We start from the raw sequence: 24,946 nt of genomic DNA, 5'->3' as shown, positions 1-24,946 counted from the left end.
CTGGAGTTGCCAGATTTAATTTAGTGGTTTATGTCTTCAAGGACACAACAATTTTTCCCTCTTTCTGGATGGTCACCCTTCGTATATCAGCCACATCCTCATTAGGTCCCCTGAGGCTCCTGGTAATCTCTTCATGTTCTGAAGATAGTTGCAGTAATTCTGTTCACTGAATTTTCTTGGTATCTTCCAGTGGCAGGACAAAAGGATACCTTCTCTCCCCTTCTCTCTCTCTTTTTTCCATTGGCCTTTTTATCATAAACTTTTCAAACCTACAGAAAATTTTGAAGAATTGTAGTGTTTACCTAGATTCAACGGTGGTAAACATTTTTGTCATAATTTGTTTTCTCTGTATAAACTTTTTTTAATCATTTGAAAGTTGTAGACATCACAACTCTTCACCCTTAAAGATTTCAGCATGCTTCTCTTAAAAATAGGCGTTCTCTTAAATAACCACATACTAAGATATGAAGATAATTTACAAAAAATTTTTACTAGTAAAAAATATCTAGTCCATGTTTAAATTTCCTTAGTTGTCCCCAAATGTATTTTTTATAACCTTCTTTTGTGTTTTTAAAGAGTCTGAATTCAATCAAGGACTTCAAGACCATGTGTTGTGTTTGGTGGTTACATCCCTTTAAATCTAGTGCTGGGTGCCTGGGTTGCTCATCTGCCTTTGGCTCAGGTCGTGATCCTGGGGTTCTGGGATCAAGTCCCATATCAGGCTCCCCAGAGGGAGCCTGCTTCTCTCTCTGCTTATGTCTGCCTCTACCTCTCTGTCTCTCATGAATTAAAAAAAAAAAAAAATCTTAAAAAAAAGTCATCCACCTTGCCTTTTCATGGCCCAATGCTTGTTCTTTACTTTCTTTTTGGAAAAAGTATAACTACTGATGCTAGTTAGAAGGATCAGTTCTAAAAGTAATAAAATTAATGGATCAATAAATAGCCAAGAAAAAAAGAGAGAAGAAATGATCTTGAACTTACTAGGGCTCTTAAGAAGTGGGTGAATGCTGGTGTGAACTTGCTCCTTTTCATGAAACTTTTCACAAGTTCTTCCACTACCCCACCAATCTTAACATGTTAAATACTATCTTCCTTGAGTTATTTTTTATTTATTTATTTATTTATTTATTTATTTATTTATTTATTTATTTATATTTATTTATTTTTTTATTTATGATAGTCACACAGAGAGAGAGAGAGAGAAGCTGAGACATAGGCAGAGGGAGAAGCAGGCTCCATGCACCGGGAGCCCGACGTGGGATTCGATCCCGGGTCTCCAGGATCGCGCCCTGGGCCAAAGGCAGGCACCAAACCGCTGCGCCACCCAGGGATCCCCTTGAGTTATTTTTTAGGTTTAAAAATACTGAGCTTTCTTCAGCCCATCTCCTGTTGCCTACCTGCAGTCATCTTTCTCGTTTCATGAAATTCTCAGTTTCTTCATATAGTCACAAGTACTTATTTTTTGACTTCTCTTTCTGGTCTTCCACATTTGATTCCTGTCGAGTTAATGTTGGAAAGCCCTAGTAAGAACCTTCTCTATTTTGCTGATCCTAGTTTGATTTTTCAGTTACATCAGAGACTGCCGCTGGGCTTGTGGCCTTAGCAGCAGCCTGTCCAAAGGTGAGAGAAGCTTCTTGTGGTTTGGAATAATCATGGCTCACAGCCCAAAGATGCTGTTGTTTGTGCTTAACTGGTTTGGTTCATTATTCTTATTTCCCATTTTCATTTGTGTCCAAAATTTGGGTAGTTTTTTTTTTTCCACCTCATAAATAATTTGGATCTTTTTGAATTCTTGTTCAGAGAACAGAAAGAGAAGGTATCTGATTTTATTTTCCTTAGAATCTAAGCTAATTCTTAGTCTTCTGACATTCCCTCTTTAATTCTGATTTCCTGATTTTCTTAACTCTTTTCTACTCTCATATACATTCAGCAAATAGATTATTTTTCCTCATAAGATCAGTAATCTGACCTAAATATGTATACATAGTACAAAAATAAATGTTCTGTGTTTGTGAATTTTTGCAGGATTAGATACTTGGCCATAATTCAGCTTAAGGGAGGGTTACAACTAATTTGTTCATAGAATTCATGATGGTGGGGGTGACTGGGTGGTTTATTAGGTTAAGTGTCTGACTCTTGATTTCGGCTCAGTTCATGACCTCAGGGTGATGAGATCAAGTCCTGCATTGGGCTCCATGCTCAGTGAGGAGTCTGCTTGAGATTCTTTCTTTCTCCCTCTGCCCCTTCCTCCACTCATACGGGCTCTCTCTCTTTATTTACTTTAAAGTTAATAAATAAGTAAAATCTTAAAAAAAATTCATGATGGTAATTATTATGTTCTTAAGAAAACCAGGTGTTCAGAAGGTTATTAGATAATTGGAAAGTTCTAGGTAAGTGAAGTTTTATGTCTTTGAATAAATCTTCTAATTGATAGTCTAGCATGAGACAGGTTATTTACCTGTTACTGGATTTGTAGCCTCCTCTATAAAATTAATGTTGGACAGTATTGCTTCTGAGTTACAAAATTGCATTTCATCAGGGAACACATATCAACATCACCAAATTTTTCTACTCTGAATCAGGTTAACCTGATTATCAGTGCAGTAGAGACTGTTTTGTGCACCAAGCCCGTTTTTCACTCAGTAGGAAAAGCTGCCTTGGGCTGATAAATTACCTCCGGGTGAGAGACAGTTGGGAGTTACCCTTTCTGAATGTCCCTTGTTTGTTGAAGTCTGCTAAACTGTAAGGTGTGTAGAGGGGCCTTGCCTGTCTTCCTATCTGTTCTGTCCCCTAGTCTCTGTTTGAGTGCTTAGCATGTGGATAAATGCTCGTTATTAGTTAAATATTGGCTGAATGCCAGCGCTAGGGCTTTTACACACATTGTCTCATACAGTCTTTGCAGCCAACCTTATCGTGCCAACTTTGTAATATAAGCCAGCCTTCTGATGACAGAAAACTCAGTTTTGTAGATGAGTAAGATGACATAGATTCCTAGCCACTTGTTCAAAACCCCACAGCCAGGCATAGGAACTGCCTCAGAGCCATTTTAAATTTTACTATTTTAACCATTTTTCAGTGTACCGTTCTGTGGCATTAAGCATATTCATAGCCATCACCATCGTCTTGGCCTGTGCCTTTTTCCTCAGTTACACTGCCTTCCTTTGTTCTTTAGGGTGCTCTTGGTTTAATCTGAAATCAGATTAAAGACTTTTTCTGAGCAAAAATGCTGGAGGAACCTGAAAGTTTAAACTTTCAGCTTGGGTTGAATACAGAGTCTGTGTTCTTCCTTTTCCCATTTCCTCAGCCAGCTCTATTTCATGTAGAATTTCTTGTTGGCTAATAATAACTGAGTATGTTGATTTGAACGGGGATACATGCTCTCATATCTACTTGTTCTCACACTGAATTGGAGCTGTTTGGTCTATTTCTGCCATTGCTTGGCCCAGCAAGGCAGTGATATAAGTGGTTTAAGTGCCAAAAAGCTGCGTACCCACATTTTAAGCTGTGTACCTGCCGGATGGGTTAGAGCAGCATTGGGCTGAAGTCCACACTTGGCCTTGTACTTGGGAAATTAATTTGCTTTGTCATCCTCCACTCCTGCTTCCTGCCAGAAGTCCAGTTCACTACTTTTGGTTTCACTTTGGGCTTTAAAAGTGCTTCTTAATCTTTCTCTGGATGAATTACCTATATAATACAGGTACAAATAAGTAGTTTTGTTGGCTTGGCCATGGGATGAGTTGGGCTGTGTGAAACAGGATTTGAGGAGGGGGCCAGCTCTGTCTCAGTAGGGTAGCTGAATGTGCTTATGTTTCTACTGGAGTGGTCTTGAAGTCCTTTCTGATATCAGGCAGAGCCAAGTGGTGAAATATGATACATGCTGGGGATGAGAATTGGCAATTGTCCTGAGTGCACAAATAGTTTCTTCCTCCCAAGCATATTTTACAGCCAAGTGAACAGAAAACAATTCAGCAGGCTGTTTGCTGAAGTTCCTGCAGCAGAAAATTATCTTTATAAAATGATAGACACATAGCTTTTACGAAGGGTTTTTTAGAAGAACAAAAGGCAAACTGGGCTTACATTTCATTTTTTCATTCCCTGATTCCTAAGTGTATGGCTGGTTTCAGATACACTCCTATGGCCGGTTTGTGGGTGGTAGAGGCTGGGCGTCCCTAAGTTTGGCCAGTCACATATTACTCATTTTGCATCACAGTCAGCTAGAGAAGGAAGTTGCTGAGAAGACTAAAGTCCAAGCCTTCCTATTGAATAGTCAAGCAAACAGGCAGTTTGGCCCCTGGCCCAGCTCAGCTCCATGTAAATTTTATCTAGTACACACACAACAGGCAGGCAGTTGTTAGTGGTGTAATTCTAGTTATTACTGACTAATATGACGGGCCACCATTGCGTGAGGCTTGACCTGAGGCAGCTGCTCTAAATATAGCCTTCCTTTCTGGCAGCTGCAAACACCTGGAGGAACAGGCAGGCCCCCAGCAGAAAGTATTTGCTGTCAATAATATGTCTGTTGAACAATTGTATACTACTCTTGGAGCTTTTTTCATGCTATGTTTATGCATAATTAAAAACAACCCACTGGATCCATTGGCTTATGGTTGGGTTATGTTTAGAAAAATTCAATTTGTATTGTTGTCTACTGTGGGGACTGGAGATGATGTCACTAGTTTAAGTAAGACCTTAAGAGGAGCAGTTAATGTAATTACTAGCAATTTCTTTGGTCTCTCTAATGAACACAGCTTGCTTAAACTAACCCTTAGTGGCCTTTGGTTTCTGACATGAATGACCCGCTGTCAATCATGTGTTTCAGTTTAATTAGGGACTCGATTTGTGTGGTTGGTAGTTCCTTCTGACATAAGGGGGTTTATGAGTAATTAAAAAGAACACTAACATTTACAAAATGGTGGTTCTAAAACAGAAACTTCAAATGGCTCCTAAACATGTAAAAGATACTTAACCTTTTATGTAACAAGAGAAAACCATTTTAAGGGCTCACTGAGATCTTATTTTTTACCTATCAGATTGACACAAATCCAAAACTTTGGATGAACACTGTTGATGAGCAAATGGGGAAATAGACACTCTGATACATTCTTGATGGGAGCAGTAAGTGTACAACTTTATTGAGGAAAGCTTAGGATATATCTATTAAAACCACAAATATATACTCTTTGACCCAGCACTATCTCTTAGAGGAATTTATCCTACAGATACACCTGCATGTTTATAAAAACAATATGTGTTTAAGCTTATTTATGGAAGAACTAAAGACTGAAAACAAACTCGCAAGTGGACTGGTTACATAAATAATGATGTATCTGTACAATGGATACAGCTATTAAAAACAGGATATTCATTATGTACTGACAGGGAATATCTTCACGAGAATAAAGCAAAGGGAAGTGTATAATATGCCACTAATTGTATAAAAGGGGGAGAAGTAAGAATATATATTATTTGCTTGTATATTCATAAGGAAGTTCTGGAAGGTTACTGAAGAAAGTAATATGAGCAGTTACGTGTGTGTGTATGTGTGTGTGTAGGAAAGAAGAGACAAGATGATTACTTTTCATTTTACAAAACTCTTTATCTGCATGTGTTGCCTTTTCAAAAAATTAAATAATTAGCATGTCTTAAAATAGAGGGGTTTTTTGAATTCCAGTCAAAAGGTTGTAGAGGAGCCCTCTCTTAATTGACTTCCTTACCCATACTTGCTGTCCTTGTGGGTAAGAGGAGATGTTGCTGATGGTGCTAATGTTTCTTACTTTTTGTGTGCACACCTTGGGAGGAAAGTGATGTATAAGTTTATCAGTCCCAGGCGTTCCTCAGCCAGAATCAGTGGCTCTGAAGATTTATATACCAGGAGCCTTAAGTTCTATACCAAACCCTAAGAAAAAGGCTTTTTTCGTTTATTTTGACAATCAGGATCATATACTCTGGCCAGGACTAAAGTAAAGTCTTTTGCCTTTTCTTTTTGTTTGTAGGAACCTACAAGCAGCAATTGGCGCCTATTACGACTTTGAGAGCCCAAACATCAGTGTGCCCTCTATGTCATTTGTTGAAGATGTCACCATAGGAGAAGGGGAGTCGATACCTCCTGATACTCAATTTATAAAAACATGGCGGATCCAGAATTCTGGTAAATGGATAATGGTCAATTCTTCATTGCCCAGTTTTCTTTTTTTTTAGTAGTATAAGAAATAAGGAAATGTTTTAGCTTAAGTTATGTGCTTTTGTAATTGAACTTTTTCTTATATATGATGTACTTTTTTAAAAGATTTTATTTATTTATTTGACAGAGAGCACAAATGGAGGGTGGGGGGCAGAGGCAGAGAAGAGGGAGCTCAATGCAGGGCTTGATCCTAGGACCCCAGGATCATGATCTGAGCCGAAGGCAGACAGTTAACTGACTGAGCCACCCAGGCACCCTGATGTAGTACTTTTTTATACTGGTGTGATGACGAGAAATCAATGAAATGTCCCCTGCCCTGGATCTGGAAAAATGATTTAGATCTTTTTCTTTTTTTTTTTTTTTTTTTTCCAGGTCTTGATGGCCTCTAAACAATTCAGTATTCATTTGATACCAGCAACTAAGCCTGTGTGTGGTGGTAGTATTATCTCCACCTGTACAGTTCTACTCTGTCATTTTAATTCTGCTCTAATTAATCTTCCAGTTCTTTCCAGCAGGCTAGAGGAGGTACATCCTTGAATAGAACAAGGTGGTTAGAAAGAGCTGTGAGCATCTGCTCTTTTGAAAGCTCATTTCTTTGAAACCACAGGGATGATTCTTTATGAAATTTCTTTTTTTTTCTTTATGAAATTTCATTGAGATATCTCTCTGAAATGTTAATACCACTTTGAAAAATAGGGTAAGAGGTTTGGACATTTGCTCAGAATGGGAAAGATGGAAAGATTGAGAAATTTTTTTGAAGCATTGTTGTAATGTACTGCCGACTTTAAGAAAAATTAAAAATAAGTTAGCGATAGTTCTTTGAAAATAGGATCTGAGTATATGTCTGGTAACAGTTAATTATTCCTTTTGCTAGTTAAATTCTTTTCTAATGACTTTAAATTTGAGTGGGGTTAGTATTGCTTTTTTCATGCAGTAGTTATTCATGCGGCTGACTAGATCAGGGCGCTTTAACTTCCTTGTTACTGAGGACTTAACAGAAATTCTGAGAGTTGGGAATCTTGGCAGAAGGCATATTTAGCTAAAAATCTGTGTATGTGGGGGAACTCTGTCTAGCAAGGTGATCTGATGTGACGTGATAAAAAAAACTCTCAGGGCTCAAATAAACCTGTAAAAGTGACCTTTTATTGACTGTTTACTTTTAAGTTCTTTGTACTGTAATTTTCTTATGATGGGGAAAGACTGGCTAAGCTAGCATTTTATATACTAACTAATGTACCAAAGTTTTATTCTTAGTTTTTCTGACTTTTTTAGGAGTAACTCTCCTTTGGATGAAGTTCAGTGTATAATCCGGATTGACCCGATGTTGTAGATGACTGGAGATATCCATGGCTTTATAAAATTTTCATTAGCTTCTTTTCCCTTTTGGTTGTAACTGTGTAGGGCATTGTTAGTTTGAGGGACACACGGTGGTATGGGAAAATAGCCATGTTTTCTGTTTTTCTTGAAATTCTTTTTTTTTTCCAAAAAAGAATTAAGCTTTTTTTCAAAGCTTAATTATTTTTGCCTGATTTCTTTCCCTTTTATTGGTCTGATTTCTTTCTTTCTTTCTTTTCTTAATGTTGTAGGCCCTTTTTTTTTTTTTTTAAAGATTTTTATTTATTTATTCATGAAAGACACAGAGAGGGGGCAGAGACATAGGCAGAGGGAGAAGCAGGCTCCCTGCAGGGAGCCTGATGTGGGACTGGCTCCCAGGACCCCGGGATCACACCCTGAGCCCAAGGAAGATGCTCAACTGCTGAGCTACCCAGGCGTCCCAGTGTTGTGGGCTTTTAAAAGTATTAAAACAATTTCTTTTTTAAAGATTTCATTTATTTGTTAGAGCGAGTGAGAATGAGCTTACATGGGGAGGGACAGAGGAAGAGAGAGAGAATCCCAGGTAGACTCTGTGCTGAGCACAGAGCTCAATGTGAGACTTGATCCTTTGATCCCAGATCATGACCTGAACCGAAATCAAGAGTCAGATGCCCAGGTGCCCCTAAAACAGTCTCTTTAGTTCAGCTTCTGTTCATCATGTTTCTTCTTTGAATTACTAAAACCTGCTAGTTGCTGCTCAGAACTGCTTTTGAAGCTTATTCATGAATTAAATTTTATTTTTTAAAAAATTAAGACCTTGTTTATTTATAGTGAAACTACTGAAAATGGTCTGGCTTGCTGTGAATTCTTTATAGTGTTTTTAAATATTAAAAGTTCTGAGAGTACCACTGAAATATTTGAGCTACTCTTTTTTGCAGAAACCGTTTTGTATGTCAAACATCCTCTTGATACATCCATTCACTTACCACACAGCTCCTTGAGTTAATGGGGAATTGGGAGGGGTTGATATAAAATTGTTAAATGTCAGATCAGAACCCCAAAGAGCCTGCCTTTCTTTCACCTTGACTTGGAGAAAATCTGTATTGGTGGGGCTAGCTGCTCTTTCCGCCTGCTTTTGCATGGTAACTCCAGTCTAAAACAGCCTCTGGGTCTGCATTGTTTGTTCTTTGAAAGGCCATTCTTGTGCCTGAACACTTTTTGAAGAGTTTGGGCAATAGTTGGCTGGAGTTTTTACCATTTAGGTTACTTTGAACACAAAGATTTTTTTTATCCTTTTGGAAATTGTTCATCCATTTTTAAATAGTTTTGTATCTATAAGCTGCATGCTTTCCATTCGATTAAGGAGAAACTGACCTTCCATAACTAAGTAATAGATATTAAAGAGGGAAAGCATGCACGTGTACTGGCTTCGGCGTCATCCTAATCTGGCCTGAGTTCTTCCTGGAAATACAGTAACAGAAATAGGGCAGGCCTTAGCTATTTCTCCTTTGGCTCTTTTACTTTCATTCATAACCTTCTCCACGAGAGAAGTGCTCACTGAAATAGTTTCATAAATAATTTTCATGGTATCTCTCTGCTGTCATGTTTCAGGCATGTCAGGCATTCAAATATACAACAGATGAGATGTAAAGGAATTGCATATAGCTGTCCCAGCAGTTTCCCCAAAGAAGATAAATGTCACACATTGTTTAAAATTCAGCTTTTAATATTGTTTAAATCCTTAGATACAGACCATGCAAAAACAGAAGTCAGACATTTCATTACATAGATGCAGAATCCCAGGATCCAGACTTTTGGCACTATATGAGTATTAGAAGCTTGGGAAACTTGAACAGGAAGTCTTATAATTAAAATTGAAAGTAAAAATTTGAAACTGCCTCTCCAAGGTGAAAATGGACAGTTTTCCTTACCAATACTTTAGCTTCTGAGTTTTTACAACCATACTCTGTTTTCCAGTCATAGTGAATGTTAAGCTGAGTATGTTATAACTCTGGTGTTTCTTGGACTTTGGCAAAGTATGTGTGATTGTTGTATGAGAAAGTGGCTTCACAGTCAACTTTATTGTTTGTGAACATAAAATAAGAGTTGAGAAAAGAACTTACGAAAGAACAACTGTTTCCTCCATTTTTCTTTTGGCTCCTTAAAACAGTTAATTTCTGCCTTTCTCTTCAGGACAACTATAGGAAAGGCAATTCTGCTTCATCCGTTCAGCAAATTTTATTATATTCCAGTCACTTTATATCAAGTACAGGAAGAAAATAGTGACAAGATCAATGAAGGTCCCTGTTCGCATGCAGCTTAATTTGAAATGCAGTCTCCAGACTTTTAGGGCTTAAAAAGAATAGGTTTTTATCAAGGTTTGTCTTCTTCCTCATTGGTCTCTGGATGTTCCTTCCTATCTTCCAGCTGTTTCTGTAATCACTTGTACCTAGTAAATCCAGGCTTTCTGGAACTGGTGGACTTTTATTTCATTTTTTGCCATGTTCTCTATCATCTCAAGTTGCCATATGTCAGGATTTTTTGTTTTGTTTTTACTTTTAATTATTTTTGAATAAAATTATATTCCATGATAACTGGAGAATCACAGCCTTGATCAAATGTGTGCTTGTTATACTTAAGTCATAAAACACAGATTGGTCTTTCTTTTCTTTTAGATGTATCTACCCTCCATTAAGCCAATTTGTAACTGAGACTTAATATGAAGGTCTATTGTATTATACTTCTCAAATCTAGATTTTAGGTATGCTGGTGGTCCATGCCCCTTACCAGTATTTCCTTTCCTTCTGTGTTAAGAACTAGTATCTTTGACCTTTTTAGAGTTACGCGACTTACCAGGCTGTAAGAACTAAATGTCTTAGTAAACACTATTGGTAATTCTTATAAGGTAAATGATTGGTTCTTCACTTTATAGTAAATTAATACTTTAGAGTTGATCGTGGATAACTCATCAACTTTTTTTCTCCAACAAGCTCCCCAGGCACCATACGAATAGAGTATCTGGCATATTAAAAAAAGATCAGGACAGTAGCTGCATAATTTGTTAATCGCTTCATGTTTACCAACTAACGCAGTCTCCCTGGAACATATTGGCACTCCTCTTTTGCATAGCTGAGAGCTCTGACCATCTCAGCTGCTTATGGTTGTCTGTGCGGGACAGCCAAGTATTTCCCACACCCTGTCTTGGTTTTCCTCATTTTCTTAGAAGTTCAAAATCAGACATTCTTGGGTTTTCATACTAACATGTCTTGTTACAGGTGGGTGCGTGTGTACGTGTGTGTGTTTGAAAGAATAATTGTGAATTCAACCCTAATATAGCAGCTTAACTTTTCTCTTGGATCTTGGTCTTTAAAGAGACTGGCATTTTCCAAGGTGCTCCATGCCAGCTGCTACTATTCTTGACCTCAGACAAATACGCTTTTGCCAAGACCATGGGCTCCAGAAATGAGAAACAATTTGCATGTATTGCCAGGGTATCATCACAAGCTTTCCACCAGCAGTGGTTGCCCTTTATAATGTTAACTTAAGGAGAGCACTTTGCTAGCAGGTATGTTTTTAAGAGGGTCTGACAAAACATTGTGCTTACTGTTTCATCTGCTACCCCTTCAGATCCAAGAGCCACAGAATGTGCCATTCCTTATGGGACTGAGATCTCAGCAGTAGAGCTGTAGTTACCTTTCTCTGTGATTCCCTTTTCAATAGTAAGTCATCGAGTATATCAAAACCAATCTCACACTTTGAGAACAAGGTATTGAGGCATCCTAGAATGCTCTCAGGAGTTACATTTCAAGCATGCTTTGTCCTAGAGTCCTGCCATGTCCATTTTTTCACAGTGATTTATTTTTTATAGTGAATTTATGTATCCCCCCAAAAGATATATAGAGGTTTCTGTCTGTAGTAAAAAAGAGTATACTGGAGAGATTTCACCAGAAAGATAGCCTCTAGTCACTGTGTGGCCCTTTGGCTCTCAGAACTAGTCCATATATGGATTGCTTATTTTGGATTAGTTTACAGGTACACAGGAGGAGGTACCCAAATAAGATCTTTGTCACTTCCAAAGGAGGAAAGACCAAAGAAGGAAAGACGTTTCTGCCTGTGCCTTGTCTCTGTATTGCTATTCCTACTCTTTGTGCAGGTACCTCTTGCTGGTGTCATCACCTCTGAGACCACAGATCAGTGTGTTGTTACCAGGGGAGTTCACCCCACTGTTCCTGTTTTCCCCACTACTTGTTTGAACCTGAAAATGAAACTTTCACTTGACTCCTCTCTCTCGAACTTGTAGGGTCATTTGCACCTTGGTCTTTTCATAGTTAAGGACTCCAGAAGGAAAAGTCATACATCAGGGGAAAAGTTTTAAAAAGAACATAATATAGAAATTATTCCTCATGTGTTTCATCAGCTTGCCTTGATAGAAAAACTGGTGACAATCAAATATGTTTTTACTTAGAATTAGCTTAAAAAGTTATAGTGAAAATGGGCATGTGTAAGTAACCTCTTAGTGAAGAAAGCAGGCCTCCAAAGATGTGGCCTATGCTTCATTTCCACAGCTCTTCGCAGACATCATTCTTAGGTTCCGCAGATTCGGTGTGATGGGTAGCCTTTCCTGGGGTCCCTTAAAACACATTTTCTTGAGGAACTGCCTTGCTTTGGTCATATGTGCCTTATCTTAGGGATAGACTGTTGGTCAGAGGTTGTTAACTCTGATAATTCCTTCTGGTCAGTCTTGTGACATTTTATAGCTCAAGGATATGTGGCTAGGTTCACGTATGTGTGAAAGACAGAGAAAAAGGGCTCTTCTACAGTTTTGTAATGAACTGCACCCAGCATAGGACCACTAATTGCCTAACATTTTTTTCTTTTGCTTGAACTCAGGGGCAGAGGCCTGGCCTCCAGGGGTTTGTCTTAAATATGTCGGGGGAGACCAATTTGGACATGTGAACATGGTGATGGTGAGATCGCTAGAGCCCCAGGAGATTGCAGATGTCAGCGTCCAGATGTGCAGCCCCAGCAGAGCAGGAATGTATCAGGGACAGTGGCGGATGTGCACTGCTACAGGACTCTACTATGGAGGTGAGTATGTTCTTATGCAGCCCAGGGTGAAGGAATTAAGGTAATATCTTACAGCATTCCCAGTGTTGCTCACAGAGCCTGTCAAATTACATAGCAAGGCATGGCCTCTTTTAAACAGTCACCCCATGCAGGTAAATGATTTTCATTCAATGACTATCTAACAGATTCAGTCTAGTGCTCTCCCTTTTACACTAGCAGTTTAGTTAAAATTTAGTGAAGTGTGTGAGATATGTATATAGATAGATATATAGATATATATCTATTGTGCATTCTAAACAATGATTTAGTAGTTCTGCTCTTTTTATTATATAATCTAGTAGGTGCGGTAGGAATGCTAAAGGCAGTCCTTGTTCTCAGAGTCTCTAGATATAAGTCCTAAAAAAGATAATGCATAATGTGTGTACTTCTCCCAACCTGAGGACCTGTCAACACCTCTCTCCACTCTTTATTGATATACTTTTTGAGCAGAGTAAGCTAAACTGCCTCTTCTTCCCTTTTTCATTTGTTCTTCAACCTAGTTTATTCTTTCTCCACTCTAGAGAAATGAAAATCAGAGACTACCCAGTTTCCAAATTCAGCAGCCACGTAGTCTTCATACTAGCTTACCCTCTGCCGTTTGGCACCTGCTCCAAATGTTTTTTGAAATCTAGATCTTCCTAGGCTCACATGATACCCGTCTTGTTTCTCCTCTTCTGAATGATCTCTCTCTGTCTAGTTTCATCTTTGCCCCAGGATTGCTAGTGTCTGAGCTGGGTCCTCTTCATGCTCAGTGACCTCATCCATCCATGTAGGTTCAGCTGTCACCAGTTCAGTGTACATGGCAATGTTCAGATTCATCTCTGTGTCTGCAAACTCTTTTTGGAGCTCCAACCCTATGTTTTAACTGCTTTTGGACAGAACATGTAGACATCTTGTAGATTTCTGAATCTTATTATCTTCCAGGCAAAACTTACATTCTTCTCAACAACACCCCACCGAGGTGATCAGTCAGGAACCTTGGAGTCATATTTTGTTCAGTCTTAACCGTCCTTTGTCACAAACTGGTTCTTCTTGGTTCCACTATATCCCATGTCCTGGTAATCCAAAAATATATATATAGTGAATAGTTCCCACCTTCTGGGAGCTCCTAACTGGACCCAAGGCCAGTGGGGCCTTTGGAGTGATTTCAAGGGGTCCTGGAATTAATGTTCGTCTCTATGTTTTTGCAACCAGGGGAAACTTTACATATTTTTAGTAGCCTCAAAAAAAAAATCTTAATGTTAGAAAGGGTGTCTCATAGTGCTTATATGACATCATTCTTTGCCTGAAACCTCCCTGCTTACTGTCCTGAAGCCCAATTCCTTGGCGTGGGGCTTAAAGCTGCTCACGATCTGGCCTCATTTTCACTTTCATTGTCAGTCTCCTCTTTACTCCCCCACAGCCAGTCCCCAAAGACACCACATGCTTTCACTTCACCATGTCCTTGCTCATGTTGTTCCTATCGCCAGAAATATCTTTTCTCTTTCCAGTAAATTCCTGCTCATCCTCAGGGATGAAGTCACCATTCCTCCTTCCCTTCTTGCTTACTCTCCTCACTACCCCATGGAAATTCATCCCTCCTTTTTTCATTAATATTATGCAGGAGCTTGTTATTACACTTGACACATTGTATTTTAGGTGTTTGTTTACTTTTTACTCCTCCTTCTCTCCTGCTAGACTGTGAACTATTTGTTGAATGACAAATGAATATGCAATCATGTATCAGAATGCAGAAATTACTTGTTTCTTCCCTCTGGACTCCCTTTTCAAGCTACTTCTTCTAAGAACCTTTGTACCTGTACAGTTAACCCTTGAATAGCATAGGGGGTTAGGGATGCTGACATGTGAAAATCCAGCATAACTTTTTTTTAAGATTTTATTTATTTTGAGAGAGAACGAGAGAGAGAGAGAGACACTCCCCTGCTGAGCAAGGAGCCTGATGTAGGGCTCCATCCTAGGACCCCGGAATCATGACTTGAGCTGAAGGCAGATGCTCAACCAACTGAGCCACCCAGATGCCCCCATAAGTTTTTGACTCCCTGAAAACTTTACTAATAGCCTGTTGACCAGAAACCTTACCAATAATATTAACAGCTAATTAACACATGTTTTGTAGTTATATGTATTATATACTGTGCTGTTCTGTTCTGGTAAAGTAAGCTGTTTTTCAGAAAATTGAGAAAATACATTTAGAGTACTGCGCTGTATTTATTTTTAAAAAAATCCATGTATAAGTGGATCTGGGCAGTTCAAACCTATGTTGTTCAAGGATCAACTAGCTTCTTCCACTGCTGAGCTCCCATTTGCATTTTCTCTCCGCCACCCATTGCAGTTTCTCTGCACTTACCCCCTTACGTCTCTTTGGCATTTTTACCTCTTTCTACCCAACTAAATTCGATGAATCCCTCACATACCTTTAAAACTTAAGGTGATACGTGTCTTATTTATTTTGTAACTTCAAAAAGCTGAGCCCAAAGCAGAGTGGAGATTTTTTTTTAAATGAATGTCACTGTTTTTAAGGGAGGGATGTGACTTTAAAAAAAATCCCTTTAGGGATCCCTGGGTGGCGCAGCGGTTTGGCGCCTGCCTTTGGCCCAGGGCGCGATCCTGGAGACCGGGGATCGAATCCCACATCGGGCTCCCGGTGCATGGAGCCTGCTTCTCCCTCTGCCTGTGTCTCTGCCTCTCTCTCTCTCTCTCTGACTATCATAAATAAATAAATAAAAAAAATTAAAAAAAAATCCCTTTGATGCAAAGATACTGCTTCTTACTGTTCTCTAGTGTTTGAAAACTCTGGTCGTGTGGTGTGTTTTAGTGGTAATATAAAAATTATCACTATGTGGGACATTAAAATTTGTACCTATAACATCTGTCATCAATTCTAGAAGTAGGTATAAATATACTAGCTTTGGAGGCAATAAAGAATTTAAAGCCTTTTGTGGTCATATAATCTGTGAATTGTTTCTAGGACTTTGTGAAATCTAATACCTTCAAGAGATCTTAATAATTGATTTGCTTCCATGATTTTCAAAGCATTTTAAAAAAATCAGTAGAACTCTTTCCTTTATAAGAGCATTTATGAATGCCCCTTCAAAAAAAGGGAAAACCTAAAAATGAAACTGGTCTTGTTGAATTAGGAGCCTCCTTAAGCTGTGTTTGCCTTCTTGCCTTCTCTGATGATCTCTGGTGCTGTGTGACCTAGTTTGCAAACGGTTCATCTTCTCTAGTAAATAATTTAATTCTGTAATATTATAATATTTCACTGAATCCACATTACTATTGATCATAATACATGCTGATAGCAGACATGGTAGATTGTTGGCAGAATGTGATATAGTATACATAAAACCATAGCTATGAGCACATGAAAAAAAAACCTGCCTTGTTAAGCATTCTTTACCCTTCCCAGTTTTTCTGCTCTCACCTTGTAAGCTCATAGAGTATAGTATAGTGGAAAGTGTTTGGAAAGTAGGCCTGGGTTGCCTGGACACAAACTTGGACAAGTTAGGTAACTACCTTGGGTCTCATCTTCCTGTCTTAACAGCAAAGTTTATTTGTTTTGTTTTTGGTGGGTGGTCTCTTCTACAGTCTTTAGATGGTCTTCTCTAGAAAGAATAATTTTCTTTATTTTTTATAATAAGACTTCTGTTGTTTCAGTTCATTTCTTGTCCTCAAAGGGAATTTTTGCTATATTGAATAATTTATAAAGTGGGACACCTACCCATTTTCAGTTGGCTGTGCTCTGAGAATCCCTCAAGAGAGGTGCTGTTGGTGTGTTGTATGGACAGTTCTTCATTATGTGGGGTGTGTGTATATGGCCCTTGGCCCTTACTAAATACTTTAGCTTCACATATTTATCTTTACCAGCAATCCTTTTTGACCACTCACATTTCTAATCATATCTGATACCTGGCAGCTTTATTTTCAAACCCAAATATTTTCTTTTATCTTCTTTTACAGACTTGCTTTTTAGATAAAAGCAACCTGTTATTTAATACCTGCTGTATGTCAGGCACTGTATTGGGCTGTGTACATATAAATTACTTTTTATAAAGGAAGTATTGGCTACATTTTATGGATGAGGAAACTGAAGACAAGAGATAATAATATGGTGTTCAGTAAAAGTTATAAATTATAGCTATAAATTAAGAAAAGTAGTTTTATCATTTTGATAAAATGATCTTTGTCATTAATTTGGTCTTCACTACTACATGGGGTTCACAAAGAAACTTTGACTGCAGGGTATTGGCTCCTGTCAGAGCTTAGGGTAGATGGGGTATTAGTCCCCAAGTCTTCTCTACATTTCTAGAGTAAGTTAGGGATGAGGATGGGATTAATATTGGTGAGGCGACTCTTAGGTAGTTGGGTAAATATCAGTGTTCTTCAAAGGAGTTCCTGCCTGCTAGAAGATGGCACACTTCTTTTTTTTTTTTTTTTTTTTTTTTTAAATAATAGTCACACAGAGAGAGAGAGAGAGAGAGAGAGGCAGAGACACAGGCAGAGGGAGAAGCAGGCTCCATGCACCGGGAGCCCAACGTGGGATTCGATCCCGGGTCTCCAGGATTGCGCCCTGGGCCAAAGGCAGGCGCCAAACCTCTGCGCCACCCAGGGATCCCGATGGCACACTTCTTAAGAACACTTAGGACACTTGACTCTTGGGAAGCAGTAAGCAGCATGAGTGGTTGTCACCATTTTAGTCTTGATACCAACAGTAATATGCTTCCTCTCTTCCAATAATAGAGTACCCTCTTCCCAGTTCTGTAAGAGAGATTTACTCCTGTGCAGGCATTCTGGTTGTGAAGTAAGCTAAGATGAAGTAATAGTGTGGTCATCACCTGCTAATGAAGGTTTCTCCCGCTTGAAGTAGCTCTTCTTTTTAATAGTTCACATGGGTTCCTAGGGACATTGCAAATGTACATTAAATACTTATATGTTATTCATTTCATTTTTCTGAGGTAGAAATGGAACTTTCCTCATTTTTTAAAAGATGTATTTATTTTAGGGAGAGCAGGTGTGGGAGGGGGAGAGGAAGAGAGAAAAAGATCTCCAGCAGATTTCTTGCTGAGTAGGGAGCCTGATGCGGGCCTCTCACCACCCTGAGATCACGACCTGAGTCGAAACCAAGAGTCAGATGCTTAACCGACTGTGCCACCCAGATGCCCCTGGAACTTACCTTATTAAGTTCCTAAACCATAATAAGTCCCACATGCTAGGAAACTTATTGGGTGCTCTATATAAACCACAGTTTATTTCCTAAAACTTTTTAAAGTTCTTACATCTTCTCCAGTTAAAGAATGACTTGAGGTCGTGAGTTTGAGCCCAATGTTGGGCATGGAGCCTACTTTATTTATTTATTTTTTTAAAGGTTTATTTATTTATTTATTCAGAGAGAGCGAGAGAGAGGCAGAGACACAGGCAGAGGGAGAAGCAGGCTCCATGCAGGGAGCCTGACGTGGGACTCAATCCCGGATCTCCAGGATCACACCCTGGGCTTCAGGCGGCGCTAAACCGCTGCGCCACCGGGGCTGCCCTGGAGCCTACTTTAAAAAAACAAAAAACCTTGATATTTCTTGTCTTTTGATAATAACCATTCTGACAGGTGCGAGATGGTATTACATTTTGGTTTTAATTTTCATTTTCCTGATGATTGGTGTTACTGAGCATCTTTTCATGTGTCTGTTAGCCATCTAGATATCTTTGGAAAAATGTCTATTTAGTTGACCTTACCATTAGAACTTTTCTCTTTTATATGTTATACTCAAAAGGTTGCCTCATTTGCTTCTAGAAGATCCTCAGTAAGGCATTCTTTGTTTGGATTCTGGTCTCTAGAATTCTGTAATATCAGAAATATGAGTAGCCCTCCTAGCCTAAGCTGATTGTGACTTGTGTAGGAAATGTTTTTATTAGAAGGGATGTCTCAAATATAAATGAATCTGGAATCCTTAAATATCTTTATGTTGTAAGATTAATATTAAGTCTATCAGGTGATTTGCTGTTTCAGCTTCAGAGAAGAAAGCCTACTGTTGGTGGTAGTGTTACCTGATGGTGGTAATTATTTGGTGGTTTTGTCTAGGTAGTTCCAAATGAGTCGAAGGCAATGTAAAATGGCTGTAATGTTCAGATTAGCCTCTAAAATGCACATATGTGTCATGAACCTGTTTGGAACATAGAAAATCAAGAAATCAGAAGAATATACATATATATATGTATATATATATTTGATACATATATATGTGTGTGTGTGTATATATGTTTGATAGAAGGGCAAAATATAATTTGAAAGCAGCATCTATTTTTCTTATGGTAGCTAAAGCCCTTTTGTTGTTAACAGAAACTTCTCTGATCTGGAATGTTAGGTTTCAAGGATTCAAAATTTAGGGATTGACATGACAGTTCCTTAAAAAATTTTGTTGTTTTATTTTGATTTTGAAAATCTTATTTATTTATTTATGAGAAGCACACAGACAGAGACAGAGACATACGCATAAGGAGAAGCAGGCTCCCTGTGGCAAGCTGATCCCAGGACCCTGAGATCACACCTGAGCCAAAGGCAGACACTCAACCACTGAGCCACTCAAGAGCCCCCTTAAAAATGTTTTAAACCAAATATAATTCTTTCTTAAAATATGAATATATTTCTTATTAAAAAGAAAATAGTTATAAAATCCCTGACAATTTTAAAGATTAAATACTTAAGCATCATTTGCTTTTAAAAAAATACGTATATAGGGAATACCTGGGTGGCTCAGGGGTTTCGCACCTGCATTTGGCCCAGGGCGTGATCCTGGAGTCTCGGGATCGAGTCCCGCATTGGGCTCCCAGCATGGAGCCTGCTTCTCCCTCTGTCTGTGTCTCTGCCTCTCTCTATGTCTATCATAAATAAATAAATCTTAAAAAAAAAATACGTATATAGAATCCCTAACTCTTTTGTGTGTATGCATTGGTAAGGGCTGTCGCTGGGGGCTGGATCTAGTTTAAAAGTGTTTAGTTAGGGCAGCCCGGTGGCTCAGCAGTTCAGTGCCGCCTTCTGTCCAGGCCATGATCCCGGAGACCTGGGATTGAGTCCCACATCGCTTCCTGCATGGAGCCTGCTACTCCTTCTGCCTGTGTCTCTGCCTCTCTCTCTCTCTCTCTCTCTCTCTCTCTCTGTGTGTGTGTGTGTTTCTCATGAATAAATAAATAAAAATCTTAAAAAAAAAAAGTCAGAAAATTTTTTTTTAAGTGTTGTTACTTAGCATAACCCTATCATAGTAAAACACGTAAAAACTGCATTTCTTTGATCTTATGTGATAGCAATTTTAATATACATCATTCATTTAATGATTACCTTTCTTAAAAAAAAAATAATAATGATTACCTTTCTTGCAGGGAGGGGAGGGGAGAGCCATTATATTAAATGAACACATTTGATTATATGATACTTTTAATTTCAGAAATAATAAAAATGAGGAAAAAAGGACATGATGGGATATGTATATTTCCCCTTCTCAAAAAAATATATGTCCATATATGTTGAAATTGTTTCACATGAGAAATTCTTAAGGTTTTACTGGATTATCATATGATGGGAATTTTTAGTAAGTGCCATTGTGTGCAGTTTCTACTGAATTAGGCCAGATCAATCTCTTATAAAAGTAAGGAAGCAAGCATAATTGCTTTCCATTCAAATCGTGGTGAATACCTACTTTATCAGTATGTGCTATAAACCTGCTGAAAATTGTGTGGTTATTTTGTAACAGATTGATGACTAGTGTCTAAAATGATCCATGTATTGGTCTCTTAAGCTTTATCTGATATCTTAGTTTTTCAGATGGAATTTATATTCCTCAATTACTGCTCAGAATGTAGCCATTACTTTATTTTTAGAAACCTCCCATTAGTCTTGTAGTTAAAGGTAGTCTTTGAAAAGGGTGTCTCCTTACTGAAAAGCAAATGCATTCTGTTCCTGTAAATGATGCTTTGACTCTAGCCCCATAATACTCTAAGGGGTTTTTCCCTGAAACAGCAAAGATACTTGTCATTTAGAAATTAGTTCGTTCTAAAAAAAAAATACATTTTTTAAAGCTTTCTTTATTTTTCTCCTTTTATCTCTAAAGAGCTTGTACTTCCCTTTCTTTACAAAGAGAGTGTCAGTATTGGATCTTGCGGCTCTAGAAAGGAATGCTATGTGCACCTGTTAACCTCTGGATTTTGATTTGTAGTGATCAGTGTTCTTCCAGTTCCTCTTGATTTCTTTCTTTTTTCTTTTTTTTTTTTCAAGGTGTATTTATGTATTTGTGAGAGAAAGAGAACACAAGCGGGGGGGGGGGGGGGGAGGGAGAGAGAATCCCAAGCAGGCTCCACATTGAGCATGGATCCCACACTGAGATCACGACCAAACTGAAGCCTCGAGTCAGACACTCAACCGACTGCACCACTCAGGCGTTTCCCCCTCCCGCTTGATTTCTAAGAGTTTTGCTTGTACTTTGTTTTGAGATGATTTTGAGAGCAATTGAATTCTAGAGTGAGTTAAGCTGTGGCTTAGTAGCCACTTCAAAGTCATTTTTTCTTTTTAGTTTTAGTTTCTGTTTTATGTTTAGAAATCAGAAGTGATTAAGAAAACAGATCCTACCTCTGACCTAAATCTTATGTGAGGACTTTTAAAAATGTTCAAAGTAATATATTTTATGTTAGGATAGCCAAAATAGGGTCATTTCAACATGAGACTGTAGCCACATTTTTGGTAATCAGTAGCTGTCTGTCTGTGGCCAGTAGCCTGCCTCGTGGACAATGCAGTTCTATAAACTAATGTGTTGTGCTAATTTTTTTTTTCCTTTAGGAAATTGTATAGAAATGGGGGTGTTTTTCTTTTAAGAAATTTGCCAGTGAAATCATCTGGGAGGGGTTCTCTTTGGAATTAAAATTACTACAGTATATTTTCATAGTTATAGATCTGTTCAAGTTGTCTATTTCATCTTGGATGACTTTGGTTAATTTCAAGGAGTTGGTCCTTTTCACTAAATTGTCAAATTTTTGTGTGTAGAGTTGTTTGTAGTACCTTTGTTATTGTTTTAATGCCTTCTGTCAGTAGTAATAATCTCTTCTCTCATTCTTTTTTTTTTTTTTTAAGATTTTCTTTCTTCTTTCTTTCTTTCCCTCCCTCCCTTCCTTCCTGAGAGAGAGGGAGCTCATGCGTGTGTGGACGCCCCTGGGGGGGAGGAGCAGAGGGAGAAGGACAGGCATACTCCACACCAAGCTCAGAGGCCCACATGCAGCTTGGTCCTACAACCTGAAGATCATGACCCGAGCCGAAATCAAGTCAGATGCTTAACTATTGAACCACCCAGGCGCCCCCTCTTCTCTCATTCTTGATGTTTTATGTTTTCTGTCCTTTTTTCTTTTTGCTTTTTTTTTTTAAAAGAGATTGTATTTATTTTATTGAGAGAGCACAAACCAGGGAGGAGAGGGAGGGAGAACCAGGCTCCCGTTGATCAGGGAGCCCAGTGCAGGGCTGGATCCCAGGATCCTGGTATCATGACTGAACCAAAGGCAGATGCTTAACCGACTGAGCCACCCAGGCACCACTTCTCTCCTTTTTTCTTGCTAGATTTCTTAATTTTATTGGTATTTTCAGAGAACCAGTCTTTAGTTTCATTGATTTTTCTTTATTTTTCTGTTTTCAGTTATTGTATTTCTGCTTTTAATTGTTTAGCTCTTCTGCTTGATACGGGTTTATTTTACTCTTTTTCCAGTTTCTTAAGATGGAAGCTAAGGTTGACCTGAGACCTTTCTTTTATAATATAGGTGTTTAAAACTATGTTCTTAGCCCATTTGGGCTGCTGTAACAAACCTATTATAGATGAAGTGTGTTGTAAACAAATTTATTGGGATCCCTGGGTGGTGCAGCGGTTTGGCGCCTGCCTTTGGCCCAGGGCGCGATCCTGGAGACCCGGGATCGAATCCCACGTCGGGCTCCCGGTGCATGGAGCCTGCTTCTCTCTCTGCCTGTGTCTCTGCCTCTCTCTCTCTCTCTCTGTGTGACTATCGTAAATAAATTTTAAAAAAAATTTAAAAAAAACAAAAACAAAAAACACAAAAGGCCTTTGCCGATCCCTTCACCTTTAAAAAAAAACAAAACAAACAAACAAAAAAAAACAAATTTATTTCCCACAGTTCTAGAGGTTGGGAAGTCTGAGGTCAAAACTCCAGCAGATTGGGTGTCTGCTGTTTGCTTCTTAGTTCATAGAAGGCTGTCTTCTATGTTATCACAAGGCAGAGAGTAAGGGCTCTCTCGGTGGTTGGTTGTTTTTTCTTAAGAGCATTCTTAACCCATTCTTGAAGACTCTACCCTCAACCTAATCATCTTCCTAAGGCCCTACTGCCAAATACAATCACATTGGAGATTAGGTTTCAACATAAGAATTTGGGGATGGGGGCATAAACACTTACTTTATAGCAACTGTAAATTTCCCTCTAAGCATTACTTTTAGCTACATAGCACAAATTTTGAAATACTGTTTTTATTTTTATTCAGTCAAAAATATTTTCTAATTTCTCTTGAGAACTTCCTCTTTGAGCCATGGGTTATATAGAAATGTGTTGTTAAATTTCCAAATGTTTGATGGTTTTCCCGTTACCTTATTTAATCATTTCTAGTTTCATTCCATTATGGTCAGAGAACACAATTTATTTTGATTTTGGTTCTTTAAATTTGTTAAGATGTTTTTGTCCCAGAAGATATTGTCTGTCTTGTTCATGAATATTTTTTTTGGGGGGGGGGTTTGTTCGTGAATATTTTATGCATACTTCAAAAGAGTGTTCTGCTATCTTGAGTGGAGTGTTGTATAACTGTCAGATCCAGTTGGTTGGTATTGGTTTTTCAGTTTCTCTGTGTCTTTATCATTTGCTTGTTTTAGTCTAATAGTTCTATCTATTATTGAAAACGAAGTGTTGGAGTCTCCACCTACAGCTTTGGATTTGCGTATTTCTTCTTTCAGTTCTGTCAGTGTTTGGTCCATTTATTTTGAAGGTCAGTTGTTAGGTGCATACACATTTAAAATTATGTCTTCTAGGTGAATGACCCATTTATTTTTGCGTAATGTCCCCCTTTTCCCTGATAATTTTCTTCACTCTGAAGTCTACTTTGATATTAATAGAGCCATTCTAGCTTTCTTTGATTAGTGTTTGCGTGATATATCCTTTTCCAGCCTTTTACTTTCAACCTACCTGTGTCTTTATATTTGGAGTTTCTTGGAGACAGCATATAGTTAGGCTAATTTTTCACCCAGTCTGATCATCTCTGTCTTCTAATTGGTATATTTAGATTACTCACATTTAATGTTTATTGATATATTTGAATTTATTTCAATCATTTTATTTGTTTTGTGTTCTCTTATTTGAGGGACTTTTAAGTCTGTTATATCACTAAACTTATTAGGTATTTGCAATTAAATTCTTTTATAAGTGTATTTTTTCTGACAATAAAAGAAATATAGAACTTAGAATATACAAAAAATATAAAGAAGAAAACAAAAAAAGAAAGAAGAAAACAAAATATTTACACTTCTATATGGATATAAACACTGTTAATGTATGTGTCCAAATATTTTTTTAAAAATTTATTTTTCAAAAAAAATAAATAAAAATTTATTTTTCAAATTTGATGTTATGCTACACAGTTGTGTAACCTACTTTTTTCCCTACTCACTAATATTTTAGGATCTTTCCCCTTGTTAAATACTCTTCAAAAACACAATTTTTAGGAGTTGAATATCATTCCATTGGATTATTATTAATCAAAATATTGTAGATAATTCTTTTCTTTTCTCTTATTTCTTTCTTGGTTGCTTGCTTGCTTGCTTTCAAGAGGGAAAGAGAGAGACAGGGTCAGGGAAGGGCAGTGGGAGAGAGAATCCTAAGCAGACTCCATGCCCGGTGCAGAGTTCGACACTTAACCAGTTGAGCCACCCAGCCTGCCCTAGATAATTCTTCTTTTAAAAAATTGTGGTAAGGGACGCCTGGGTAACTCAGCGGTTGAGCGTCTGCCTTCGGCTCAGGGCGTGATCCCGCAGTCCCAGGGTTCGAGTCCTGCATATGGCCTCCCTGCATTGAGCCAGCTTCTCCCTCTGCTTCTGTTTCTGCCTCTCTCTGTGTATCTCATGAATAAATCTTAAAAAAAAAAAAAAAGAAAAGAAAAGAAAAAAAGAAAAAGGATGTCCCATTTAAATAAATAAATAAATAAATAAATAAATAAATAAAATTGTGGTAGAATGTTAAAATGTACAACTCTGTGGCATTTAGTACATTTGCAATATTGTACAATTGTCATCTATTTAGCTCCCACACATTCTTATTACACCAAAAGGA

General features: G+C 38.1%; 1 protein-coding gene across 2 annotated transcripts in view; it reads left to right on the top strand.

Annotated features, from left to right (window-relative positions):
• ILRUN (inflammation and lipid regulator with UBA-like and NBR1-like domains) overlaps positions 1-24,946 on the top strand; it is a 93,759-nt gene that overhangs the window by 31,148 nt on the left and 37,665 nt on the right. The window contains exons 2-3 of one of the 2 annotated variants that reach the window (XM_025990770.2): positions 5,994-6,148; positions 12,386-12,583. In XM_025990770.2, the coding sequence (XP_025846555.1) occupies positions 5,994-6,148; positions 12,386-12,583 (353 nt within the window). The remainder of the gene's footprint in view (positions 1-5,993; positions 6,149-12,385; positions 12,584-24,946) is intronic. The other variant, XM_025990772.2, reaches the window with a different exon arrangement.

Source organism: Vulpes vulpes, chromosome 1 (assembly GCF_048418805.1).
Source record: "Vulpes vulpes isolate BD-2025 chromosome 1, VulVul3, whole genome shotgun sequence".
NCBI classification, from domain to species: Eukaryota; Metazoa; Chordata; class Mammalia; order Carnivora; family Canidae; genus Vulpes; species Vulpes vulpes.
This window is presented reverse-complemented; position numbering and strand designations above follow the sequence as displayed.